At 35.4% G+C, this 22,331-nt stretch overlaps 1 protein-coding gene across 13 annotated transcripts in view; it reads right to left on the minus strand.

The window, feature by feature from the left end:
- up (Troponin T, skeletal muscle) overlaps nucleotides 1–22,331 on the minus strand; it is a 62,681-nt gene that overhangs the window by 11,933 nt on the left and 28,417 nt on the right. For 6 of the 13 annotated variants that reach the window (XM_089089603.1, XM_089089616.1, XM_089089615.1 and 3 more), the window contains 5 exons: nucleotides 20,730–20,800; nucleotides 11,191–11,212; nucleotides 9,285–9,365; nucleotides 2,515–2,593; nucleotides 983–1,207 (listed from right to left, as the gene is read on the minus strand). In XM_089089603.1, coding sequence (XP_088945729.1) covers nucleotides 1,002–1,207; nucleotides 2,515–2,593; nucleotides 9,285–9,365; nucleotides 11,191–11,212; nucleotides 20,730–20,800 — 459 coding nt within the window. In that variant the 3' untranslated portion in view covers nucleotides 983–1,001. Of the gene's footprint in view, nucleotides 1–982; nucleotides 1,208–2,514; nucleotides 2,594–3,310; nucleotides 3,390–8,264; nucleotides 8,346–9,284; nucleotides 9,366–11,190; nucleotides 11,213–20,729; nucleotides 20,801–20,997; nucleotides 21,069–22,331 lie in introns of all 13 variants that reach the window. The other 7 variants (XM_089089610.1, XM_089089612.1, XM_089089609.1 and 4 more) reach the window with 7 other exon arrangements.

Consider the following 22,331-nt stretch of genomic DNA (forward strand, 5'->3'; position numbering starts at 1 on the left):
CTAACCTGACAAGTATGTGTCCAATAAGAGAGTCATGCATACTCCTGCCATTTACCCGTGCCCCAGCCATTTAAACATTTGCCTCTCAATTTCTTGGACTACCTGTCTTGGCTTTTCTCTGTCTACAATTACCCAGCGTCTTGATGTAACCTATGCAACCTATTGCAAAATACTTGATAACTTCAATTCAAAATCAACGGATCTTGACGATCAAAAATCTTGACGAAGAATCACGCTCATATGACGGCTGATTATGGTCATAGATGTATGGAGAAAAACAAAAGAAATGCTGATACTGTAGAAGAATTGTAGGGTCTTTACATCTCATGCAGAACTCTAGAAAGACCACGAGGTTCAATGTCCTTGACATGAAAGATTTTTATGTGTGGAAAAATGAGAAGGCGCCAAAAAGAGGGGCAGAACAGGAATCCGTCCTAATGTGGAAAGTAGTCCAGTTAATCTCCAGAAGGGTTGCACTGATTTACATAACAAGAACGACTTCGATGAAAATTTGCGAAGTTTTGACTTCCTTTTATTGCGAACCGATCGTTTCTTTTACGAACCGTCATCAAAACGCAGGGTTCAGTCAAAAATTTAAAAATGAAGCCTCAAATATTCCTTAACAGCGTACAAGGTTTAAAATGTGCATGAAAAATCAACACCAAACTTTCCGCCTTATTCATTAAACTTTGAAACTTACTTTTATTTTCCGAAGCTCAGTTGTTTCTAAATTCCCACTCAGAAACTTCAAAATAATTTAAAGAATTATGTCTTTTTATTAGTAGTTTTCACCAACAATTGCTACCTAAGAGTATTTGCTCGTTCACAGTTAGCAACTTTTTGTTGGATAGTCAAAAGTTTAGAAAGTAGACCCTATAAGCATATTTTTGTTTAGTCAATAGGCTATTCAGTCTCTTGATAAATTATTAAAAATTTGTGGGTTTGTAGAAAAAAATTTTGCATAATAAAATGATATAGTTACTTTAATATAGTGGATAAATTTATTCTTCTTCTTCTTCCTCCTCCTCTTCTTCCTCCTCCTCTTCTTCCTCAGCTTCCTCCTCCTCTTCTTCTTCTTCTTCTGGTTCATCTTGAGGAAGGATTGGGTCAGGAATTTCGTCGTCTATCTTCACCTCTTCGGCTTCAGGAGTTTCGGGATCGCCTGGTTTTCTACCTGGTCGTTCACCAAACCACTTGGGCAATCTTGCTGCAAAAAAATAAAATTGCTGAATAGTTTGTTTTACTGACTATATTTCTTTTCTAGACATAGCTTGGGATCTTTGTGTGGGAGGGCAGGGGATCCTGGCTCTCTTGAAGACCAGACCACGCTTGCTGCAGTTGCTGCAATAGAATCTGCAACGATTCAGAAGGTTTCTTTTTACTAGATTTTCAGAGTCACTTCCAGTTTAGCTGTATGCTAGCCCCCTCCCTCTTCAAGCTATGCAAACGGTCTTAAGCTATAACCAAATTTTACTTATTTGTTGTTAGCATTATTTTTAGTTGTTAGCATTAGCATTATTTGTTGTTAGCAGTTGGTTCATAATGCCAAATAATACCAATTTGAAACAATAGAAGCTTTTGTATATAGCCCAGATTGGAAAAATATTGTAAATATGTTAGAAATATGAAAAATTATGCATTAGAAATTTCCAGAAAGGGTGAATACGGAACTACCTTTTCGCATGAGAAAGGAGGCATACCTAGTTCAAAATGCTTTACAGTGCTTCATTATAAATTTGTAATCTAAATTAGCATGCACTGCAATAACAAGTGTTGAAAATGATGTTTTTTTATTGAAGAACTCCTGTGCCCTCACGCCTCGTGAATGGAAAAGTATGAAGTTGAAAAACGGCTGCAAAATCAAAGATAACCCAGAATAGTTTTGTGGTATGCACGAAACCTGAAAAGGGTATTTTGACTGTTGATCCGATACAACTTATATAAGGGTGATTATTTTCTTAGTTTTCAGTCCCTCCTCCCTTCATCGTCATCAGACGTCAAATTCTGACAATACTATAGAGAGGAAATAACATGCTTAGTAAAATACTATTTGATAAATTAAAATACCATTACATTCTATTTTGCCTGAATATTCGAAGAAAACAAAAAAGAAATATCAGCAATGAATTTGTTATTCCTATGTCTTAATGTGGCTAAGGCAATTTTAGTTTATCTGTATTCCGTACCATTCAGTCTATCCGTACCATTAGTTAAGAGTAAAGATAAAAGTAAGATAAGTATAAAAGTAAGCAAGATAAGAGCAAAAGGTTAGATAAGAGAAATTAGATAAAAGTAAAAACTTAGACCTAATTTATGGTTAAGGATCTTCAGAGCCAAACCACCACTGTTCCTGCTTGTTCAAACGAGAAACGTCTTTTTGTGACCCAATAGTAAACTAAATAGACTCAAATTAAGATGGGAAAGGTGATAGAACAAAACATGCACGACAATAAGAAATAAAGAACTGAAGGTTGTAACTGATAAGTGAGTAAGTGCATGTAATATTTGTCTTACCCCTGGGTCTGTTTACGAATTCTCCCATTCTATCTTGCCAAGTTTTTTCACTTTCTTGAAGTACAGCAGCTTCCAGACCCTGAACAGAGAATTATTACAAACTGGGTCAAAGTTTATGAGAGAAAAAATCACTGAATAAGCGAAACAATTTCATAAGATTCCATAGATGGTAAGAACTGGGAACGAAATTGGTCGTTCAAATCAGAATATAATATTCATGAATTTGAAATTTTTTGGAATACACACCATATAAAGTCAATGTCTGCTGTATCAATTTTTTACGATTGGGAAACTAGTAGGCACCTCCCTTTGCATCTGCCCAGATTCAAAACACATTAGCTCAACTCTTTAACTATACCCTTAATGTATTTTGATTTTGGCCGGCCAGGTTCTGCCCTCAAAAACTAGGACCTAGGAAACAGATTAATCAGTGGCAGGTCCACGATTTTAGAGAGAAGAGGAAGGGGCTAAAAATATTTGTTACTCCTTTTATTAATAGTTTTGGAAACTCATTGACAGATTTGCCTGACACATCTGTCATTTTGTAGCTTTTAAACGCTAATTTTGCAATCGCCGTGTCTTTTTTACTTTCTTTTTTTACTGGACGGGGGGAGATGCACCGATGGATTTTCCAGTGAGCCTTATGAATATCAGTATTCATTTTATCCAGTCCTCTAGCATCTAAGGAATCCTATCTTAATACATAATAAGTTCAAACACAACCTAAAAAGCTTAAATTTCGCATTGCTTCTACAGGGTAAAGCAAGGGACCTGAATTCTGACTTTACCGACTTACTTTTTGGTCGGCTTAGAAATTCCTGGTACTTTTCTTGCCAACTCTTCTCCATCTCTTCATTTACTACTGCATCAAAGCCCTAAATACACAAAAAACAATAAAAGTCTGAGTTTAAATTTCTTCTCTTTTTTACTAGTTTCACTCTCGATACTAAACTTTCCCCTAAAGGTTACTATATTATGCTTCTACTCCCAGAAAAAAAAATGAATAAAATAATAATGGGCTTAACTTAAAAAAATCAGATAAAACCTAAATCTGTAAACATCAAATTGTATATGCATATGACATGTACGAGCGCTTTATACTTGCAAAAAAAGGAAGTTTAGGTAATCCAAGTTTACCACCTCCGTGCAGATTAAGTTAAACCAGTTCGATGAAAAAGTAATTTGCTCAATTAGTGGATTTGGTTTTCAAATAAAATGAAACTTTTCTAAATAACCATAGTTTCTGCAACAAGAGGGGGATTTTCTCTTCTAAGCGCAAACATTGTATACTTAAATCCATATTTGAACGCATATGCATTCTTCCAGATGAAGGGAGGTCAGAGGGTAAGTCGATAGCATCCACATTAATCAAATTCATCTAAAGCGCAGCTCACGGAAAGTTTAAAAAAAAACGGAGAGAGAAACATCCCTTTCCTGTTTAAATCACCTGCTGGTATCTACCCTAATAGCTTGTGCCCAACTAAACAATATTCCACGACCGTTAGTTTTATTTACTGTGTAAACGACCAATAATAAGAGTTATTCCTTTTGGAATGTACGTATAGTTAGAGAGGAATGGTTCCAGTATTGCCTCTGAACCTTGGAGGCAAACACCCTTTCATTAATTCTCAGATTTTTAGTCGATTTCACCCCACCAGACTCCAACCCCCTCCCACACCCAGACCCTCGTCTCCTTTACACATCTTTACTTAAGTTTAAAAGCTTCAAACAAATCAACTCAGTTAGACGGAGTTTAGAAATGACTGTCTACGTTAACCGTATGGGCTGCATCTATCTTTAGAAACAAATATGCCACCACATGGTATTATGGCTTCCAAAATTGGATAGCAGATTAAAAAGTTTTTTGATTATTTTATTATATGTTGATTAAATATCTTACAGCTTGCTTTCAATGGTAATATATATCTCTTCGGGGAAAAATGGCGTTCCGCGCCACAAAATGGAAGAAACGCCGCTTTGATGTTTCGTAATCTCTTTTGGTACGTAAAAAGGGTGTTATGCCTTATAATTTCAGTTTAAATAAGCCCCCTTCCAATATAGTATGGCCAATAGTCGGACACAATTACCCCCTTGTTGTAAAATACAACAAAACAAATAGACACGCATCCGTGAAAATCTTCTCGAAAAAAACAACAAAATTTTGCATTTTTGTCGACACAAACTGAGTAGTTTTCATTAAGATCATTCCCTTTCGAAGACATTTTCTCTCCTTTTCTAAGACTAGTACAATTTTGGTGGCACATAATTTTTGAAGGGTAATTTTAAGCTCAATAAATTTTACATATTTGGAATTATGATAAAATTGGAATTATTTTTACGCATACATTGTTTTCAAAAATCTTTATTTTGGTTTTCGGCAGCTATTAGCATGAATTGCTGTTTACTTACTGTTCGTTACCGCGAACTTTTGTATTTGTTTCGGTTGGGTTTAATAGGTTTCAAGGAAACACAGAACAAAAATTGAAAAGAATTCACGATATGACTGGATAAAAAGAAGAAGAAAAACGAAATACAACAAAACAACACCAGCAATAAAACTCTAAAGGAAAATAGAGTGTAAAACTCTTGATAGGAAATAGAAAAAAACAAAAAGAGCAAAACTACAGAGCATACACGAAAAAAATAAACGAAGAGTGAAGTATATAAAGAGGAATGAACAGGTAAATTCGGTATTTTTTGCATTCCATACTGCCTATGGGTTTTTGGCTAGTTTTTTTCGAGTGCGACTACAATCAACGATTATTATGTTGAATGTAAGTTGGAGTTAAAAGCATGCAATATTCTACATTAAGCATCCAGGTTATCATATGATTTCAACAGAAAAAGTTAATTTGTATTAATTTGAATTCAGATTTAGTCGATTTGGACATGGCAAAAGAAAAGTTACTTCAGTTGTTTGCCATAATAGTCAAGTCATATTAAGTAAAAATACTCTTCTACCTAGAGACAATTCCCTAAAATGGGAAACTTTGCATGTGCGTAGTACTGGTACCAAGTAACAGCACATTAAAATCATCATTCGTGTATGCTCTGCCATGGCCACCATCTTGGAAAATGGCGGCTGATTTTAACTTTTTGACCATATTTTACTGTCCGTTGGAAATACAGAAATAGATTTCAAACAAAAGATAAAGAACATAAAAAGATAAGTCTTTTTAATACTTTTAACTTTCGTTCTATGTCTATCTGTTATTGAGAAACTTTTAAATTTAGCAATGACAAAATTTAAATTTTGTTCAAATTTCAACTGTTGAAGTGGAAAATTTAATTTACTAAGTTGTTAATCTTTAAGGTTTGGCATATAGGCATCGATATTATTGAAATACACAATATTCCTTAGTTTCTATTTATTTATGAACATTTTAAAGTAAAAAGGCAGAACAGCTATTAATATTTAAGGCATTTGGATTCTTCATTTTGTTCTATAATCTCGGATTCATCCAAGTCCACCTTTGGCGAGGCCTCACGTTACAATCCCTCACATTTACCACATTTCGTTGAAGATAGCAGGCCTGCTCGTTTGCACTCATAGTAGTCAGAACACTTCTTACAATTGGAAGAATAACATGCATGATTCTCTCAGAATGGTTGGTACAGTTTATTGGTGGTACATGAAAAATATGTGCCCTTCCAATGTTTTATTCTTTGGTTTACCATACAAAGCAACAATATAAATTCCTCCTGCTGCTGCGATTCATTGTTTGGCTGCATTTCTGTCATTGAAAACGCTCACTGTATATCAAAGCCGTTCTTCTTTTTTTAATGAAATTAGACAATTTTACTTTCTTTTTTTTCTGAAAATAACGGATGTGGTGTCACAACCTGACACTGTATAACAGAATATTTTTGGACATAACCAATACATTTGGACATAACCAAATGTTTTCAGCAGTGAATTCACTTGTTTGTAAGACTAAAATCTCAATCCTAAGCAACAACAACTACTTTCTTATTAACTGTAGCACGTTGCAGAGCTACTGCAGTGATCAATATATTAGCAGTATCTGTTGCTTTCGTATCAATTTTGAAGCTAGATGGCAGTAAAGCCAAGTGCTGAGTCTTTTTATTTTCTGGATTAGATAGAAAATCCGCCTGATGAACTTCTGCTATGGGATTTCTGTAGCGGAATAACTGTAGCCTTTAATAGTTGGGCTGTCTGGATAATCGTCAGATACAATAACAGTATTTTACCAAAGTGTGCCTTCACAAATGACTTGTTAGCGTCAACTGCTTCACTATACGTAGCAGATTTAGGCGACACTAAACAATGTAACAGGTGTCCTCCATCATGGATGAAGATTCAATCCTGTTTGGGAATAATAGATTGCTCCTCCTCTTTGAAAGCAGTAGCTAGAGAATATTTTGTACCCTTTCTCATAGACATCCATCAAAAGGGGAAGTAGATCTTGGTGCCAATTCATAATTGAAACACTCTTTTAACTCTTCTGGAATGCTATGTTAACAAATGATCGTATTAAATAATTGTTGTACATGGATTTAAACTACATTTCCTCTCACTGTAACTGATGAGGTGACAGATGCTAATGGTACTAGTTTATTTTTGTACTACCTTAAATTACCTTAAATCGCACAAGCCAGCGATAAGGACGAATCCTGTAGACGCCGGTCAATGATGATGGTGGCTCAGCTCATCGGGCGCATCCCAAACTATTATTGTTAAATATTTTTCTTTGTTTACAACCCACTATCTTACCAATACTATGTAACCAGGGACATGTATGTTATTACTGTTATCTTTTTTTTGGAATACCTAAAAATATTTTTAATGTATACACTTAATACCTAAACCCTGCCTTCAAGTGAAGTTTCACTTAGTAGGGCCACTACAGAGTTTTATTTTTTCGAGAAAAAAATAAAAGTACCAGAACTCGAACAAAATTCAAGTTTTGTTATTACTAATTACTAATTTGAATTTTCTCAATAACCGTTAAAGATAGGACAATAGTTACAAGGCCTAAAAAGATGAATTCTTTAGGATTATTTAACTTTTGTTTAATTTTTTTTTGTATTTCCATTGGTTAGTAGAATATTGTCAAAATGGAGAAAATCGGCCGCCATTTACCAAGATTAAGACCATAGCACAGAGGAATGTTGATTTTTAATATGTTGTTATCGGATGCTAGTACTATACATGTACAAGGTTTTCTAGTTAAGAGAATTATTTTCACCTAATCTCCTAATGTGACTGGACTATATCAACACACCTTATCAGTTGTCTATGTTCTGCTTCGATTACGTAGTAGCATTGTTTCAAAATCATTTGATTGAGGTTGTATTTCTTCTGGTTTAGATAAAAATATTAGATCCACCTAAAAGTCTGAAATAAACCCTAGATAACATCAAGAATACTTTAATAGAATGAAAGTAAACAAACTATTGGAAATAAAAATGAAAATAAAAAACTGATCATTAACATGTGAGAATTTGAGGAAAGACGACAAGCCTTTTTACAAGCATGAAAAACGACTTTCCATAAATAACTCTTTATGGTTTTGGCAAATGAACCCTTCCCGGATAAATCTACACGTGCCCAAAGTAAACTAACCAAAAGAATAGTTCTTTTTCTTGATTTGAATTTATGCATAAATAAAAAAAGCTGCGAAGATGCTTCTGATTATGAAAAAGCATTTATTAAAAAAAGCGACTGAAATAAGCAATGAAAGCTTTAATCGCATTTAGCAGGAACTCTTAGGGGGAAAACAACTTACACCAGCATATAGGCTTATCTTATCTTGGTAGGATCTGTGGTCAACACGACGCTCAAATTTAGATGCTAATTGAATCTTCGGCTACGATAGTTGAAATGGTATTAAGTACATGCAGACAAAAACACTTAAATACGGAACATAGCCTACTGCTTGTTCATACGTGGCTGACAATCAGGCCAAAAATTATCATCTTAAGTCAATTTGATATTAACACTCACTTCAGTGTATGAATATATAAATGTAATGTTGCTTCTTGTTTGCAAATTTCTATTGAGTACCAGTCGGGGAACCTACTCACAGTTTTTACAAGCACGCTAGAATAGGTAACAGTTTTGTTCAACTTTTTTTTTTTTATTCCTGCAGTTAATGTTACATAATATGGCAAATTTGATAATTTACAAAAATTTGAGACGTAGTAAACATCTGTTATGATTCCAGCCACGTATAAGCAGGCTAAACTAAACACGTATACTAATTGAAATTGACAAAATATATAGATACGCTAGCATAAGCCTTTTTATGGAGAAACTTTCCAAATTTAAGTTAAACCAAGCGCATCAAGCTTTATAGCTTGGGGTTTTCCCTTGTTTGTGTTTGTTTGCCATAGTTTACAGAATCATTCTTTTTTATTTTAAAATTTAGTTTCATATTCCTTTTTATTTCATTCCTGTTTATAAAATGTGTCAATATTAGTTTTAAGTGACAATTCAAAAGCTACATCTTAACTATTTGTCATTATAGCTTCTCAAAAGGCTGAAATTAAGGCTAAATATTTCACTTCTTAATGATATTAAAGAAAACCCCCCTCTCTTCCCGTAGTTTAAGCCCAAAACACATTACGAAGCTTATTTCACCGTGTAGTTGTATAGCTAACACTACTGGAAGAGCCAACACGGGTATGTAAAATGACTAAAATGTTTATAACAACGGGTTTCTATAAAAGGGCTTACACTAGGCGTATGGACATCAAAGCAAGACGATAAAAGGGTATCTACACAATATGGATCTAGCGAAACTTACACCCTCGTATAATTGTTTCTTATCAGTAAACGTTCGTCTGTCCTGGGATCGCTCATGCTTGCTGGCCAAACGCACTTTAGGCTGTTGAAATACAAATTTTAGTAAAACTTTGAAATGAAAACCCGATGGAATAAAAGACAAGAATTACACTGCTGAGCTAAAAAAAACATATTTATTTTCCAGCGGAGTCTGCTCATTTTTGCTTCATTGAAACTAATATCTGTATCAGCCAGTATTTTCTATTCTAAGAATTTCAGAATTATCCATAACTATACAGCATATCAGCTCGGTTTATGTGTACATTGTTTGAACCAGTAGTTCCCAACCAATTTTGGGCCATGCCCCATCAGGCAATTTCTAAAATTCTGATGACCCCCTCGTGATATTTAAAATTTTTTATTCAGAATTCTACGTGTATTCATTAGAATGAAGCTTAAATGGCTATTAACTTGGTATCTTTTTTTGGGTCGTCCTTTAGGCATATTTAATACCAATGAAAAATACTTTCTCAATACAGCACCTTTTGTACAATTTATAACATCATTGCAATTGCAATACTATCTTTTATGTTCTTTAAATGCATTTGAGTGTCACGTCATTGACATCAAAATGTTTTTTTGTTCAAAACTAAGGCTCTAAAGTACAGTCAGCCTATAGGTGCACGGCCTGCCCAAGACTCACCAAAATATTGCCATGTCCCACCGGTGAGGCCTGCATCCCACGTTGGGAATCACGACTTTAAACAGTTGTTTTTCCCCTTAGTGTTAGTAAAACAACTTTTGGGATACCTTGTATTTAGCAAAACTCAGAATATAAATATTTCTTTAATTAATGAATTAAAAAAATTAAATTATATTTGTTTAGTTTAATTCTTAATAAGCTTTAATTCTTTAATTCTTAATAGGACATAAAATGGCCTGTTTCGAAAGTTACAATCGATCTGATTTTAATAAAAACTCTAAACTTTCCGAATAAAAATTGTGTTCCTGGAAGAGACATGGTATACGCCCACAAACAAAAAACGAAATGCTCCAAATTATAATTCTAAAATCATAATTTCAAATTGAAAGACTGATTATACGCTATTTACCCTATGATTGTTGTTAGATGAATAAACTTGGTTACAACATTTGAGAGATTTCAAAATTACCTTTGACCATATTTCTGTGAAATTATTTTCTTAAACAGTGATGCTTATTTAAAATAATACTGAAATCCAAACTAGAGTTTTGAATCCTCTGTTCTGGGTGCTATTTTTGCTGCGAACCTTAATTTACAGATGTTAAAAGGCAAAATACAGGCTTAACTTCCAAATACAATCTTTTCTTTTGCAATTTCTTCCTTTTTTCAGTCGTTGTATGTTAGGAGGGAAATGGACTTGAAATTTTTGGAAACTTTAGTTTTACCAGACTGTTTAAAGGTTAATTTAAAAACGTTCTTTTTCAGGCAAAATTCATGGCACTATCAACTGCTAGTTATGTCGCTAATCTTAGCAATTATCAGCGGCATACAGTGGCTGACCATACAAGAGTAAGATTTAGAGAAAAACTTGGAACTTATCCTCAACAAAGTTGGTACTAACTCCAAAGGGCTCAGGAACTGGTTCTTTACGACGCTCAATACGCTCCAACCATACAAGTAGTTTCACCATCCTTGTATACATAGGGTATATAAGGGTATCAGCATCTAACAAATGCACTTAATCTATACTTTTTCAGAAATCTCGATATTGAGTGAGCATATGAAGTTCTAAGTAAAGTGACATGCTATATTTTCTTTCGATTTTTATATAAGGTAACGATTCAAAGGTTGAATTTATAATAGCATTTCATATTAAAAAAATAAGGAAAGTACTAATTAATAAAAGTTAAAATTAAAGGATATAAAAAAAAAATTAGTTACTTACTGGGTATTTTCCGGTCAGGGCCCTAAAAGAAACAAAAATTAGTCACTTGTAATATATACCTATTCACATAAAATGTTCCACCAGTTTCATAACCCTTTAAATTCGTCCTAGATGGTAAAAAAAATGATGGCTCGAAAAGATTATATAGATGTGGCAAGGTCTGATTAATATCAGTGAAAATGATGTACATGATGGTACTTGATTGGAATGAGGGGTTCTCTTTTTCTTAAGTTGGTTTAAATGTAAACATCCCCGTTGACCCGTAAACTTAAAATTAATGACATTTATATATTTCAAAAGAGTACAAAATTTTGTCTTTCTATCCAGATTATGTTAGGTTAGGACTAGTTTTGAATGTAGATCAATTCCCGAAAGTTTCATTCAACTAGCTATACAACTTTCCAACACTTTTTCATCGAGTGACTTTTAATTTTGAAGCTAGGTATTTGATCAAATGTTCAAAGATATAGGACTGGTTACACCATCTTACTGCGATATATAGTTTGTAGCATATAGTTATCCCTCTGTTGCAAAAGTACCCTCTATATTGAATGTGTATGAATTTGATATTTTAGCGGCCAAAAAATATTCAAAGTGTGTCTGCTATCGATGGGTAATCGTAGCTCAGGGTTAGAGGTGTCTGCGTAGTTGAGGAATGGCCGTCGGCCAAAGATCCATCAATGGTAAATCATCGCAGCAAATTTCTACTATTTGTAAAGGAGTCGAAGACCGGCAAAGTCAATTCCGAGACATTGAATCCTCAAATTAAGTGACTAAAAATGAACCCATTACTTTCAGTTATAATTTGCTAGAACAACAAACAATTTACGCTATAATTATGTGTTATATGAGTAAATAATTGCAATGTGAAAATTATATGAGCAATTATATAATCGTAACCGGTTTATTGAGTAAGATGGTGATTGTCAAGATCTGACAAAAAAAAATAAAAACTTAGTAGAAAATAGAGATGAGACACAACATAAAATGTGTTTTGAGCAATCTTAAGGATTGAAGAAAATCCCCAAAAAAGAAAGAACTATCATATATATTAATTTCACAAAAAGTTGAGATGACGATGTGGCATAGTAAATGAGACAAATGTTGTGATACAACAGATAGGAGCGTGCCCATACATGATTGGCCATCTTCAAGGGAAATAGCCTAAACCCAACATATTGGCGATATAGCTGGGAGTAGGCTATGTTGTGGTAATTCAGTGCAAACGTAAAATTCACCAAGGAAAGAGATCCCCATTACAAATATTCAAATGAACCAATTTTCAATGAACCCTTTGAAGAGAGAAAGGGAGAGAGTAAAATAAGAGATCATCAAATATTAGTAAAAGGGCAAAAAACTAAATAAAGCATGCAATTGACTAATTTATATTCAATAGTAACGAAGTTATTAACTTATTACCCTTCTAATAAACAGATTATTATTAATGTAGTTGGTAAGTTATCACGGAAATGCCATCCGCTATAGGAGTTTCGACTTTTATCAGCTTTCTGACAAACGATGACGAATATGAGATTCTATGAGCTGGGAAGTTTTTAGAGCACTTATCAGAAACTGGAAAATACCTCAGCTATTTGTATAAATAAAAATAATATTATTTGAGTGTAGATAATACATACAGAGTTGAACTGCACTTGTTAGGAGTTTCAGAAACTAAAATCCCGGGGATAAGAAACATGAAATGAGGTGATATAGAATTTATCAACTCAGGCAAAAAGTTTGGGGGGCATAGTAAAGGTGCATAGTTAGGCTAAGGATGAGTAAGAAAGCTGGCCAGTCTTTTTTAGGTTGGAAGGTATTGATAATAGAATGATAGTTTCTCATTTCACGATTAAAAACTGCAGGGTATCAGTCATAGTAGTACATGCCGCAGTAGAACCAACTGATGGAGATAGTAGGGACTCAGAAGAATTTTACTTACAGCTACAGGAAAAAACAAAGAGGGTCCCAGGTAGAAATATGGTATTTTTATAAGGAGATTTTGACCCCTATGTTGGCAGAAACAAGGATAGATGGTATCCTAGCCATACAGAGCTGAACTGCACTTGTTAGGAGTTTCAGAAACTAAAACCCCGGGGATAAGAAACATGAAATGAGGTGATATAGAATTTATCAACTCAGGCAAAAAGTTTGGGGGGCATAGTAAAGGTGCATAGTTAGGCTAAGGATGAGTAAGAAGGCTGGCCAGTCTTTTTTAGGTTGGAAGGTATTAATAATAGAATGATAGTTTCTCATTTCACGATTAAAAACTGCAGGGTATCAGTCATAACAGTACATGCCGCAGTAGAACCAACTGATGGAGATAGTAGGGACTCAGAAGAATTTTACTTACAGCTACAGGAAAAAACAAAGAGGGTCCCAGGTAGAAATATGGTATTTTTATAAGGAGATTTTGACCCCTACGTTGGCAGAAATAAGGATAGATGGTATCCTAGCCATACAGAGCTGAACTGCACTTGTTAGGAGTTTCAGAAACTAAAACCCCGGGGATAAGAAACATGAAATGAGGTGAGAGAGAAGTTATAAACTCAGGCAAAATGTTTGGGGGGCATAGTAAAGGTGCATAGTTAGGCTAAGGAGGAGTAAGAAAGCTGGCCAGGCTTTGTTAGGTTGGAAGGTCTTAATAATAGAATGATAGTTTCTCATTTCACGATTAAAAACTGCAGGGTATCAGTCATAGTAGTACATGCCGCAGTAGAACCAACTGATGGAGATAGTAGGGACTCAGAAGAATTTTAATTACAGCTACAGGAAAAAACAAAGAGGGTCCCAGGTAGAAATATGGTATTTTTATAAGGAGATTTTGACCCCTATGTTGGCAGAAACAAGGATAGATGGTATCCTAGCCATACAGAGCTGAACTGCACTTGTTAGGAGTTTCAGAAACTAAAATCCCGGGGATAAGAAACATGAAATGAGGTGATATAGAATTTATCAACTCAGGCAAAAAGTTTGGGGGGCATAGTAAAGGTGCATAGTTAGGCTAAGGATGAGTAAGAAGGCTGGCCAGTCTTTTTTAGGTTGGAAGGTATTAATAATAGAATGATAGTGTCTCATTTCACGATTAAAAACTGCAGGGTATCAGTCATAGCAGTACATGCCGCAGTAGAACCAACTGATGGAGATAGTATGGACTCAGAAGAATTTTACTTACAGCTACAGGAAAAAACAAAGAGGGTCCCAGGTAGAAATATGGTATTTTTATAAGGAGATTTTGACCCCTATGTTGGCAGAAACAAGGATAGATGGTATCCTAGCCATACAGAGCTGAACTGCACTTGTTAGGAGTTTCAGAAACTAAAATCCCGGGGATAAGAAACATGAAATGAGGTGATATAGAATTTATCAACTCAGGCAAAAAGTTTGGGGGGCATAGTAAAGGTGCATAGTTAGGCTAAGGATGAGTAAGAAGGCTGGCCAGTCTTTTTTAGGTTGGAAGGTATTAATAATAGAATGATAGTTTCTCATTTCACGATTAAAAACTGCAGGGTATCAGTCATAGTAGTACATGCCGCAGTAGAACCAACTGATGGAGATAGTATGGACTCAGAAGAATTTTACTTACAGCTACAGGAAAAAACAAAGAGGGTCCCAGGTAGAAATATGGTATTTTTATAAGGAGATTTTGACCCCTATGTTGGCAGAAACAAGAAGAGATGGTATCCTAGCCATATAGATCTGAACTGCACTTGTTAGGAGTTTCAGAAACTAAAATCCCGGGGATAAGAAACATGAAATGAGGTGAGATAGAATTTATCAATTCAGGCAAAAAGTTTGGGGGGCATAGTAAAGGTGCATAGTTAGGCTAAGGATGAGTAAGAAAGCTGGCCAGGCTTTTTTAGGTTGGAAGGTATTGATAATAGAATGATAGTTTCTCATTTCACGATTAAAAACTGCAGGGTATCAGTCATAGTAGTACATGCCGCAGTAGAACCAACTGATGGAGATAGTAGGGACTCAGAAGAATTTTACTTACAGCTACAGGAAAAAACAAAGAGGGTCCCAGGTAGAAATATGGTATTTTTATAAGGAGATTTTGACCCCTATGTTGGCAGAAACAAGGATAGATGGTATCCTAGCCATACAGAGCTGAACTGCACTTGTTAGGAGTTTCAGAAACTAAAATCCCGGGGATAAGAAACATGAAATGAGGTGATATAGAATTTATCAACTCAGGCAAAAAGTTTGGGGGCATAGTAAAGGTGCATAGTTAGGCTAAGGATGAGTAAGAAGGCTGGCCAGTCTTTTTTAGGTTGGAAGGTATTAATAATAGAATGATAGTTTCTCATTTCACGATTAAAAACTGCAGGGTATCAGTCATAGCAGTACATGCCGCAGTAGAACCAACTGATGGAGATAGTAGGGACTCAGAAGAATTTTACTTACAGCTACAGGAAAAAACAAAGAGTGTCCCAGGTAGAAATATGGTATTTTTATAAGGAGATTTTGACCCCTAGGTTGGCAGAAACAAGGATAGATGGTATCCTAGCCATATAGAGCTGAACTGCACTTGTTAGGAGTTTCAGAAACTAAAACCCCGGGGATAAGAAACATGAAATGAGGTGATATAGAATTTATCAATTCAGGCAAAAAGTTTGGGGGGCATAGTAAAGGTGCATAGTTAGGCTAAGGATGAGTAAGAAGGCTGGCCAGTCTTTTTTAGGTTGGAAGGTATTAATAATAGAATGATAGTTTCTCATTTCACGATTAAAAACTGCAGGGTATCAGTCATAGCAGTACATGCCGCAGTAGAACCAACTGATGGAGATAGTAGGGACTCAGAAGAATTTTACTTACAGCTACAGGAAAAAACAAAGAGGGTCCCAGGTAGAAATATGGTATTTTTATAAGGAGATTTTGACCCCTATGTTGGCAGAAACAAGGATAGATGGTATCCTAGCCTAGGTAAATTTGGCAAAAAAAAATAATAACGGTTAAAACTGCTGGGATTTTGAAGGTATAACAATCCAGTTAAAACCAATACAAGATTTGGTCACAAAATGGCCCGTAAGGTAAAATGGTACCGAAATGGTGGTAAAAGGGCCAACCTTATTGATTTTTATTGTAAAGATAAGACTGGCAGGATCGATATAAGGTACTAGGGAATATAGGAGTGCTGATACAAGATACTTGGGTATATAGGAATGCTGTTTTTGGCGTTAAAAGCAAATATCACCATCTACTAGTTTCTAGGGTTAATTCTACGGCTGAAACTTAGAAAGGGTAGCTACCTTCCAGGAAGTTACGACATTGCTAGAATCTAGGATGAAAATCTGATAAAACCTTTCCAGGAACAGTTGAATATTAAACTAGGGAGTCTAAAATTTGACAATGTATAAAATATAAGTAATAATTTTAGGAAAATAGTTTGTGAAGTAGCAGATGTTGTCCTAGAGCAGAAAATTAGAAACAGAGAGGGATCTTAGTAAAATTGCTTTACGTTTAGTACAAAAGAGGGGGAGGTTGCACAAGAGATATTTGAGCGACAGATCATATAAAAATAAGAGGAATGTAAAGAAAGTAGAGAAAGCATTAGTAAGATATGTGAAGTGGAGGTCATGGATAACATTACTGAAAATCTGGAAGATGCAGGCAGACGGCATAGTAGTAAAATACTGCATTGGCATGTTAAAAAAATTGAGAGGGAGAAGTGAATCTGGACTTGTCCCAGTTCAAGATAAGAACGGGGCCACAACTAGTGATCAGGAAAGAGTGATAAGAAAAACCATGATAAAGTTGTTAGAAAAGATATAGAAAACAATAAGAAATTTTGCGACACTTTGGAAGTGAAGGAAGATAATTAGAGATAGTAATGAAAGGATCAAAAAATCGGTGTCCGGCGTTTACCCCCCCCCCCGGCGAATACCCCCCCTCGGGAAATACCCTCCCCCCGTGGAAAATATCCCCCGGAAAATACCCCCCGGAAAATACCCCCGCGGAAAATACCCCCTTTGGAAAATACCCCCCGGAAAATACCCCCGGAAAATACCCCCCCCCGCGGAAAATACCCTCGGAAAATACCATCCGAAAATACCCCCCCCCCCCCCAAAAAAAAAAAAAATGTGGAAAATAAGGCTTTCCAAGTTTGACAATTTTATTTGAGTTTTATTTTTTTAATTTCCGTAGGGGGATGGAATTTTGGTACTTATGTAGTATGTATTATGAAAGGATCAAAAAATCAGTGTCCGGCGTTTACCCCCCCCCCCCTCGGAAACTACCCCCGGAAAATACCCCCCCCCCCGTGAAAAATACCCCCCGCGGAAAATATCCCCCCCCCGGAAAATACCCTCCGGAAAATACCCCCTTCGGGAAATACCCCCCCCCCCGATGAAAATACCCTCCGGAAAATACCCCCCTCCCCCCAAAAAAAAAAAAAAAAACTGGAAAATAAGGCTTTCCAAGTTTGACAATTTTATTTGAGTTTTATTTTTATAAACTCAAAAAAAAAAAAAAAAAAACTGGAAAATAAGGCTTTCCAAGTTTGAAAATTTTATCTGAGTTTTATTTTTTTAATTTCCGTAGGGGGATGGAATTTTGGTACTTATGTATTATGCACTCACTCAAGTTTACGCTGTGTAAAATTCGAGAACACACCGGTTCTTTTGTTAGTTTCTTCGTTACTTTAGAAATAAACTTGCGCTATAGATTTGCACATTAGGGGGGGGGGGGTTAAGCATAACGGGTCTACATGCAAAATGGGTTTGGTACAATTATTCTGCATATTAGATAGATAGACAAATAAGTGTAATTTAAAGCCAAATATACGGCCATGAACACATTAAAATAACATAAATGAATATAGTGAATGGGGGGGGGGTGTTTAACCACCCAAAAGATGACCTCCCCCATGAAAAATACCCCCCCCCCTCCTTAGGAAATACGCGTGGGGATGTTAAGGGTAATTGTCCAGGGTAAATCTTCGCCAGGATTGAATTGTCCACAAGGTATTTCTATGGGGAGGGGTATTTTTCGTAGTGGAGAGCATGTTTTTTTTTTTTGGGGGGGGGGGGGGTTAATACCCCCCCCATTCACTCTATGCATTTATGTTATTTTAATTTGTTCATGGCCTTATATTTTGCTTTAAAATAAACTTATTTGTCTATCTATCTAATACGCATAATAATTGTACCAAACACATTTTGCATACAGACCCTTTATGCTTACCCCCCCCCCCCCCAAAGTGCAAATCTATAGCGCAAATTTATTTCCAAAGTACCGAAGAAACTAACAAAATAACCGGTGTGTTCTCGAATTTTACACAGTGTAAACTTGAATGAGTAGCGCATAATACACAAGTACCAAAATTCCATCCCCCTACGGAAATTAAAAAAATAAAACTCAAATAAAATTCTCAAATTTGGAAAGCCTTATTTTCCACCGGGGTTAATTTTTTTTTTTGGGGGGGGGTATTTTCCTCGTGGGGTATTTTCCGGGGGTGGTATTTTCCGGGGGGTATTTTCCGCGGGGGGGGGGGGGTATTTTCCGCACGGTGAATATTTTCCGGGGGGGGGGTATTTTCTGCGGGGGGGGGGGTTATTTTCCGGGGGGTATTTTCCACGGGGGTATTTTATGTGGGGGTATTTTCTGGGGGGGGGGTATTCGCCGGGGGGGTATTCGCCTAGAACCCAAAAAATCATAAGGCCCCAGGTACTGATAGAGAGGGAAATGAGTTTCTAAATATGAGGGTTGTGAAGTTAAAAATAGATTGCTGAAGATTAAGAATACGATTTTTGAAAAAGGGAAGTACCTAGCGATTTTAGGAAACCTTAACTAAACCTCTCTACAAGAAGTGAGTGAGTGTGGTGATTATAGAGGTATTATCTTTGTTTCTTTAGGAAGCAAATTACTTAATTTGATGATAATTTTTAGACTTACAGTTACTGAAGATAAATTTTTATAAGAACAGCGTGGTTTTTGGAAAGAGAGAGGATGCGTCTACCAAATTTTCACTATTAGATTATTAATTGAGAAGTGACTGAGTCAAACCATCAGGCCCCTTAAGTCCTCAGTTTTATAGATTATAAGCAAGCGTTTGATTCAGCCGGTAAAAGAGCTTTAGCGATGGTCCTATCCTTCTAGGGTATACAACATAAACACATGAAAATGATTATTGCTATGTATGAGAGCAACATTGCTGCGGTTAGGGTAGGAAATGAAGTTAGTAGCTTATTCTATATTGAACTAGGAGTTAAGTAGGGTTGCATTCTGTCCCCATTTATATGGATCCTTTTGATAGACTTTGTTCTAAAGATCAGGGCAAAGGCTCTGAGGGGTAGTGGAATCAAATTGGAAAGTAATACTGTCATAGATTTAGATTATACAGATGATTTTAGTTTCCTAGATGAAAATGTTACCAAAATGTATGATTTTTTCGAGGTTTTGAGAGTTCAGTGTGCAAGAATAGGTTTGAAAATTAATGTTAAGAAGATTAAGACGCTAAAACTGGGAATAAGTGATACTGAAGAGGTGATGTTGGTTAACGAGAAGATCGATCAAATGGACAGATTCAATTTCCTTCAACATTCAACTTGGAGGCAACCTTCATTGTGCCCATACTAAAGAATTTGTTTGAGATGGGAGTTATTACCGGGGGAGATAGAGGCCATACCGTAAAAAGTAAGGAAACATATACTAAATTATAGGATGAATAATTTATTGGGAGAGAATCTGCCCTAAGGCTTCTTTCCTTCGTACGTGCCTGGTCTTCATAGATTCAATTGCAGTCATGCAATTTCAGAGTCAATTGTGAAACCTGCATAGTCCAGCAAGGAATCTTGGAAGCGGTACCCACAGAGATGTTCCCTGTATGAAAATAACTAAAGCCTTTCTGAAATTCTTCTCATATCTTGAAATTGGAACATTTTAAACTAGGATTATAGCTTACTTGATGCATTTTATTTATTAAGACATCTTTGGGTATGACATACTCAGAATATTTTGGGTTTGAAGAATGTTTACTTTTAAAGGAAAATCATGAGAATGTCCAATAATGAAACTATTTTTTAGCCATTTTTATGCTAGACAAATAAGGAAGTGTAGATTATGGTATATTTCTGAATGATCTCAGATGCTTTGAAGCAAAATAAAGACAACGTTCGATTAGATTCCGAATCAGATACCTCATCAATGTAAGCGTTGTTTTAAGTCAATTCATCAAGAAGTTTAATCAGTTTTGCAAAATTTAGGCATACGCATATCCAGGAAATAATTATTTAATACTATGATTTTAAGCATATTTGATGTTTTTCAAAATACTTAGTCAAGCGTCAAATTGAACTTATTAGGGCGAAACAAAAACAGTATTTAGTAGATGAATCATTTCTTGGCAAAAGAAGCACATACAGTTACGTACTTGCAAGTACATTCACCTGTTTCACGAGGCGGATCCAAACCCCAAAAGCCCCTCTCCTGAGTAAACCTTAACTGAACTATAAATTGGAATTTTGATTAGTGATACCTGGTTGAATATTGGGTTAGAAGAAAAATTATAAAGAAATCTCATTTGGTGTCAGGCAACTTACTCTGGGTCGAGTCCTCTTTTAAGGGCTTTATGTCTCAATTGCTGCTTCTGACGCTCTTTGAGTTCTTTAAGCTACGAAATTGACAAATATATGAGAAAAGAGTTAAAAATTAACACAAAGTAACCTAAAACAGAATGTTAAATCTATCTAAAAATCTTTCACGATCTTAATACAGTGTACATTGGACTGCAATATCTACTTTCACTAATCTTTCTAAGCTTCTAAGAGGAGAGACAAATGGACGGACGAATGACCCATTGGAACTTACTCAGGGTCCAAGCCAAGTTTCAGTGCTTTCTGTCGATTCTGCTGCCTTTGTCTTTCTTTGAGTTCTTTCAACTAAAAGTTGGCAAAAAGTAAGAAAAAACACAAAAATTTATAGTTGCAAAAAATCAAAACACAAAAAGAACAAAGAAAACCTGTGAAGAAAGTATAGGTTAAAAGGAATAATTTCCTTTCTTTTTCTCTTTGTTCTGTTAGCTTTTCGATTTTCATTCACTGATAAATCAAAGAAGCTTAATCAAATCTCTCCACGTCAACTGAAATTTCGGCAATAAATTTGACCCGAAATGCGATTTTGGAGAGGGCTTGTGGTTGAGCCACTTTCTCTTAAGGCATAAAAATATTTATAGAAAGAAATCGACAATTTCTCTGGTAATAAAAAAATAGGGTCTTTCTACAATCCTTCTTACGACATCTTTTATTTTGGCATAACTACCAACCTCCTCCAGCCCCTCTAATAATAAATGAAAAGTTGTCTCTGGATACAATCAGCAATTCAAGAAAACTTAATACTACGAATATAGGATACGAAATAGCATCGTCAAAAACAAACAAAGAATACCATGAAAATACGCCTTACATTTCGAAGTTGCTAAACCTTTCCAAGAAAATTGGGCATTAAGCTTGTCAGTGGAACCAATCCAGAAAAAAAAGAGTTATAAATAATAAACTTTTCCCGCGTAACCTGAAAGATGCTGCTACTAATCTCAGCCTCTAGAGTCGCAGTGTTTGGGCAATCTGTAGAAAAAAGAGCCAAAACTCGTCCATAGGTGAAGGACGACTTTACAGGAAAGACTCGACAGTCAGGAAATATTTTGTTTTAGGGGAATTCGTATTACAAAATCTGAATCTAGGAGGGAATGCGTTGCCCTTGACCCTGACATCAATAAAGTCCCAGCTTTACTGTGTAAGCACATTATATACCTATAGGTCTAATATAAACATTTCTGCTTTACTCTCCTTCCATAAGACTCTATAACCTAAATTTAAAAGTTTTATTTCTCTACTTATTTTTTTCGTTAGGAATGTTGGGAAATAAAAATAGCATATCCAACCAGTGATTTTTTTTTCTCAATTTTGAAAAGTATTAGGAAAAAAATTACCATGGACTATATTGAAATCTTTCCAGCCAATATCCGTCGGAGTTTAAACGTTATTTTGTTTATGAATGTCAGAAACAAGAGGCTATAATGACAAAAGCAACGTTAAGCTGTGCTTTTGGCAAAATCATTACTTTCTAAGAAGTGGGTTTGAAATTGGATTAAGAACAAAATTATACTTGATCAAACATCTGTACAAAATTCAGCATTTTTATTTAAC

Source organism: Artemia sp. Qi Xiang Cuo, chromosome 5, assembly GCF_049724085.1.
Source record: "Artemia sp. Qi Xiang Cuo chromosome 5, ASM4972408v1, whole genome shotgun sequence".
Lineage (NCBI taxonomy): Eukaryota > Metazoa > Arthropoda > Branchiopoda > Anostraca > Artemiidae > Artemia > Artemia sp. Qi Xiang Cuo.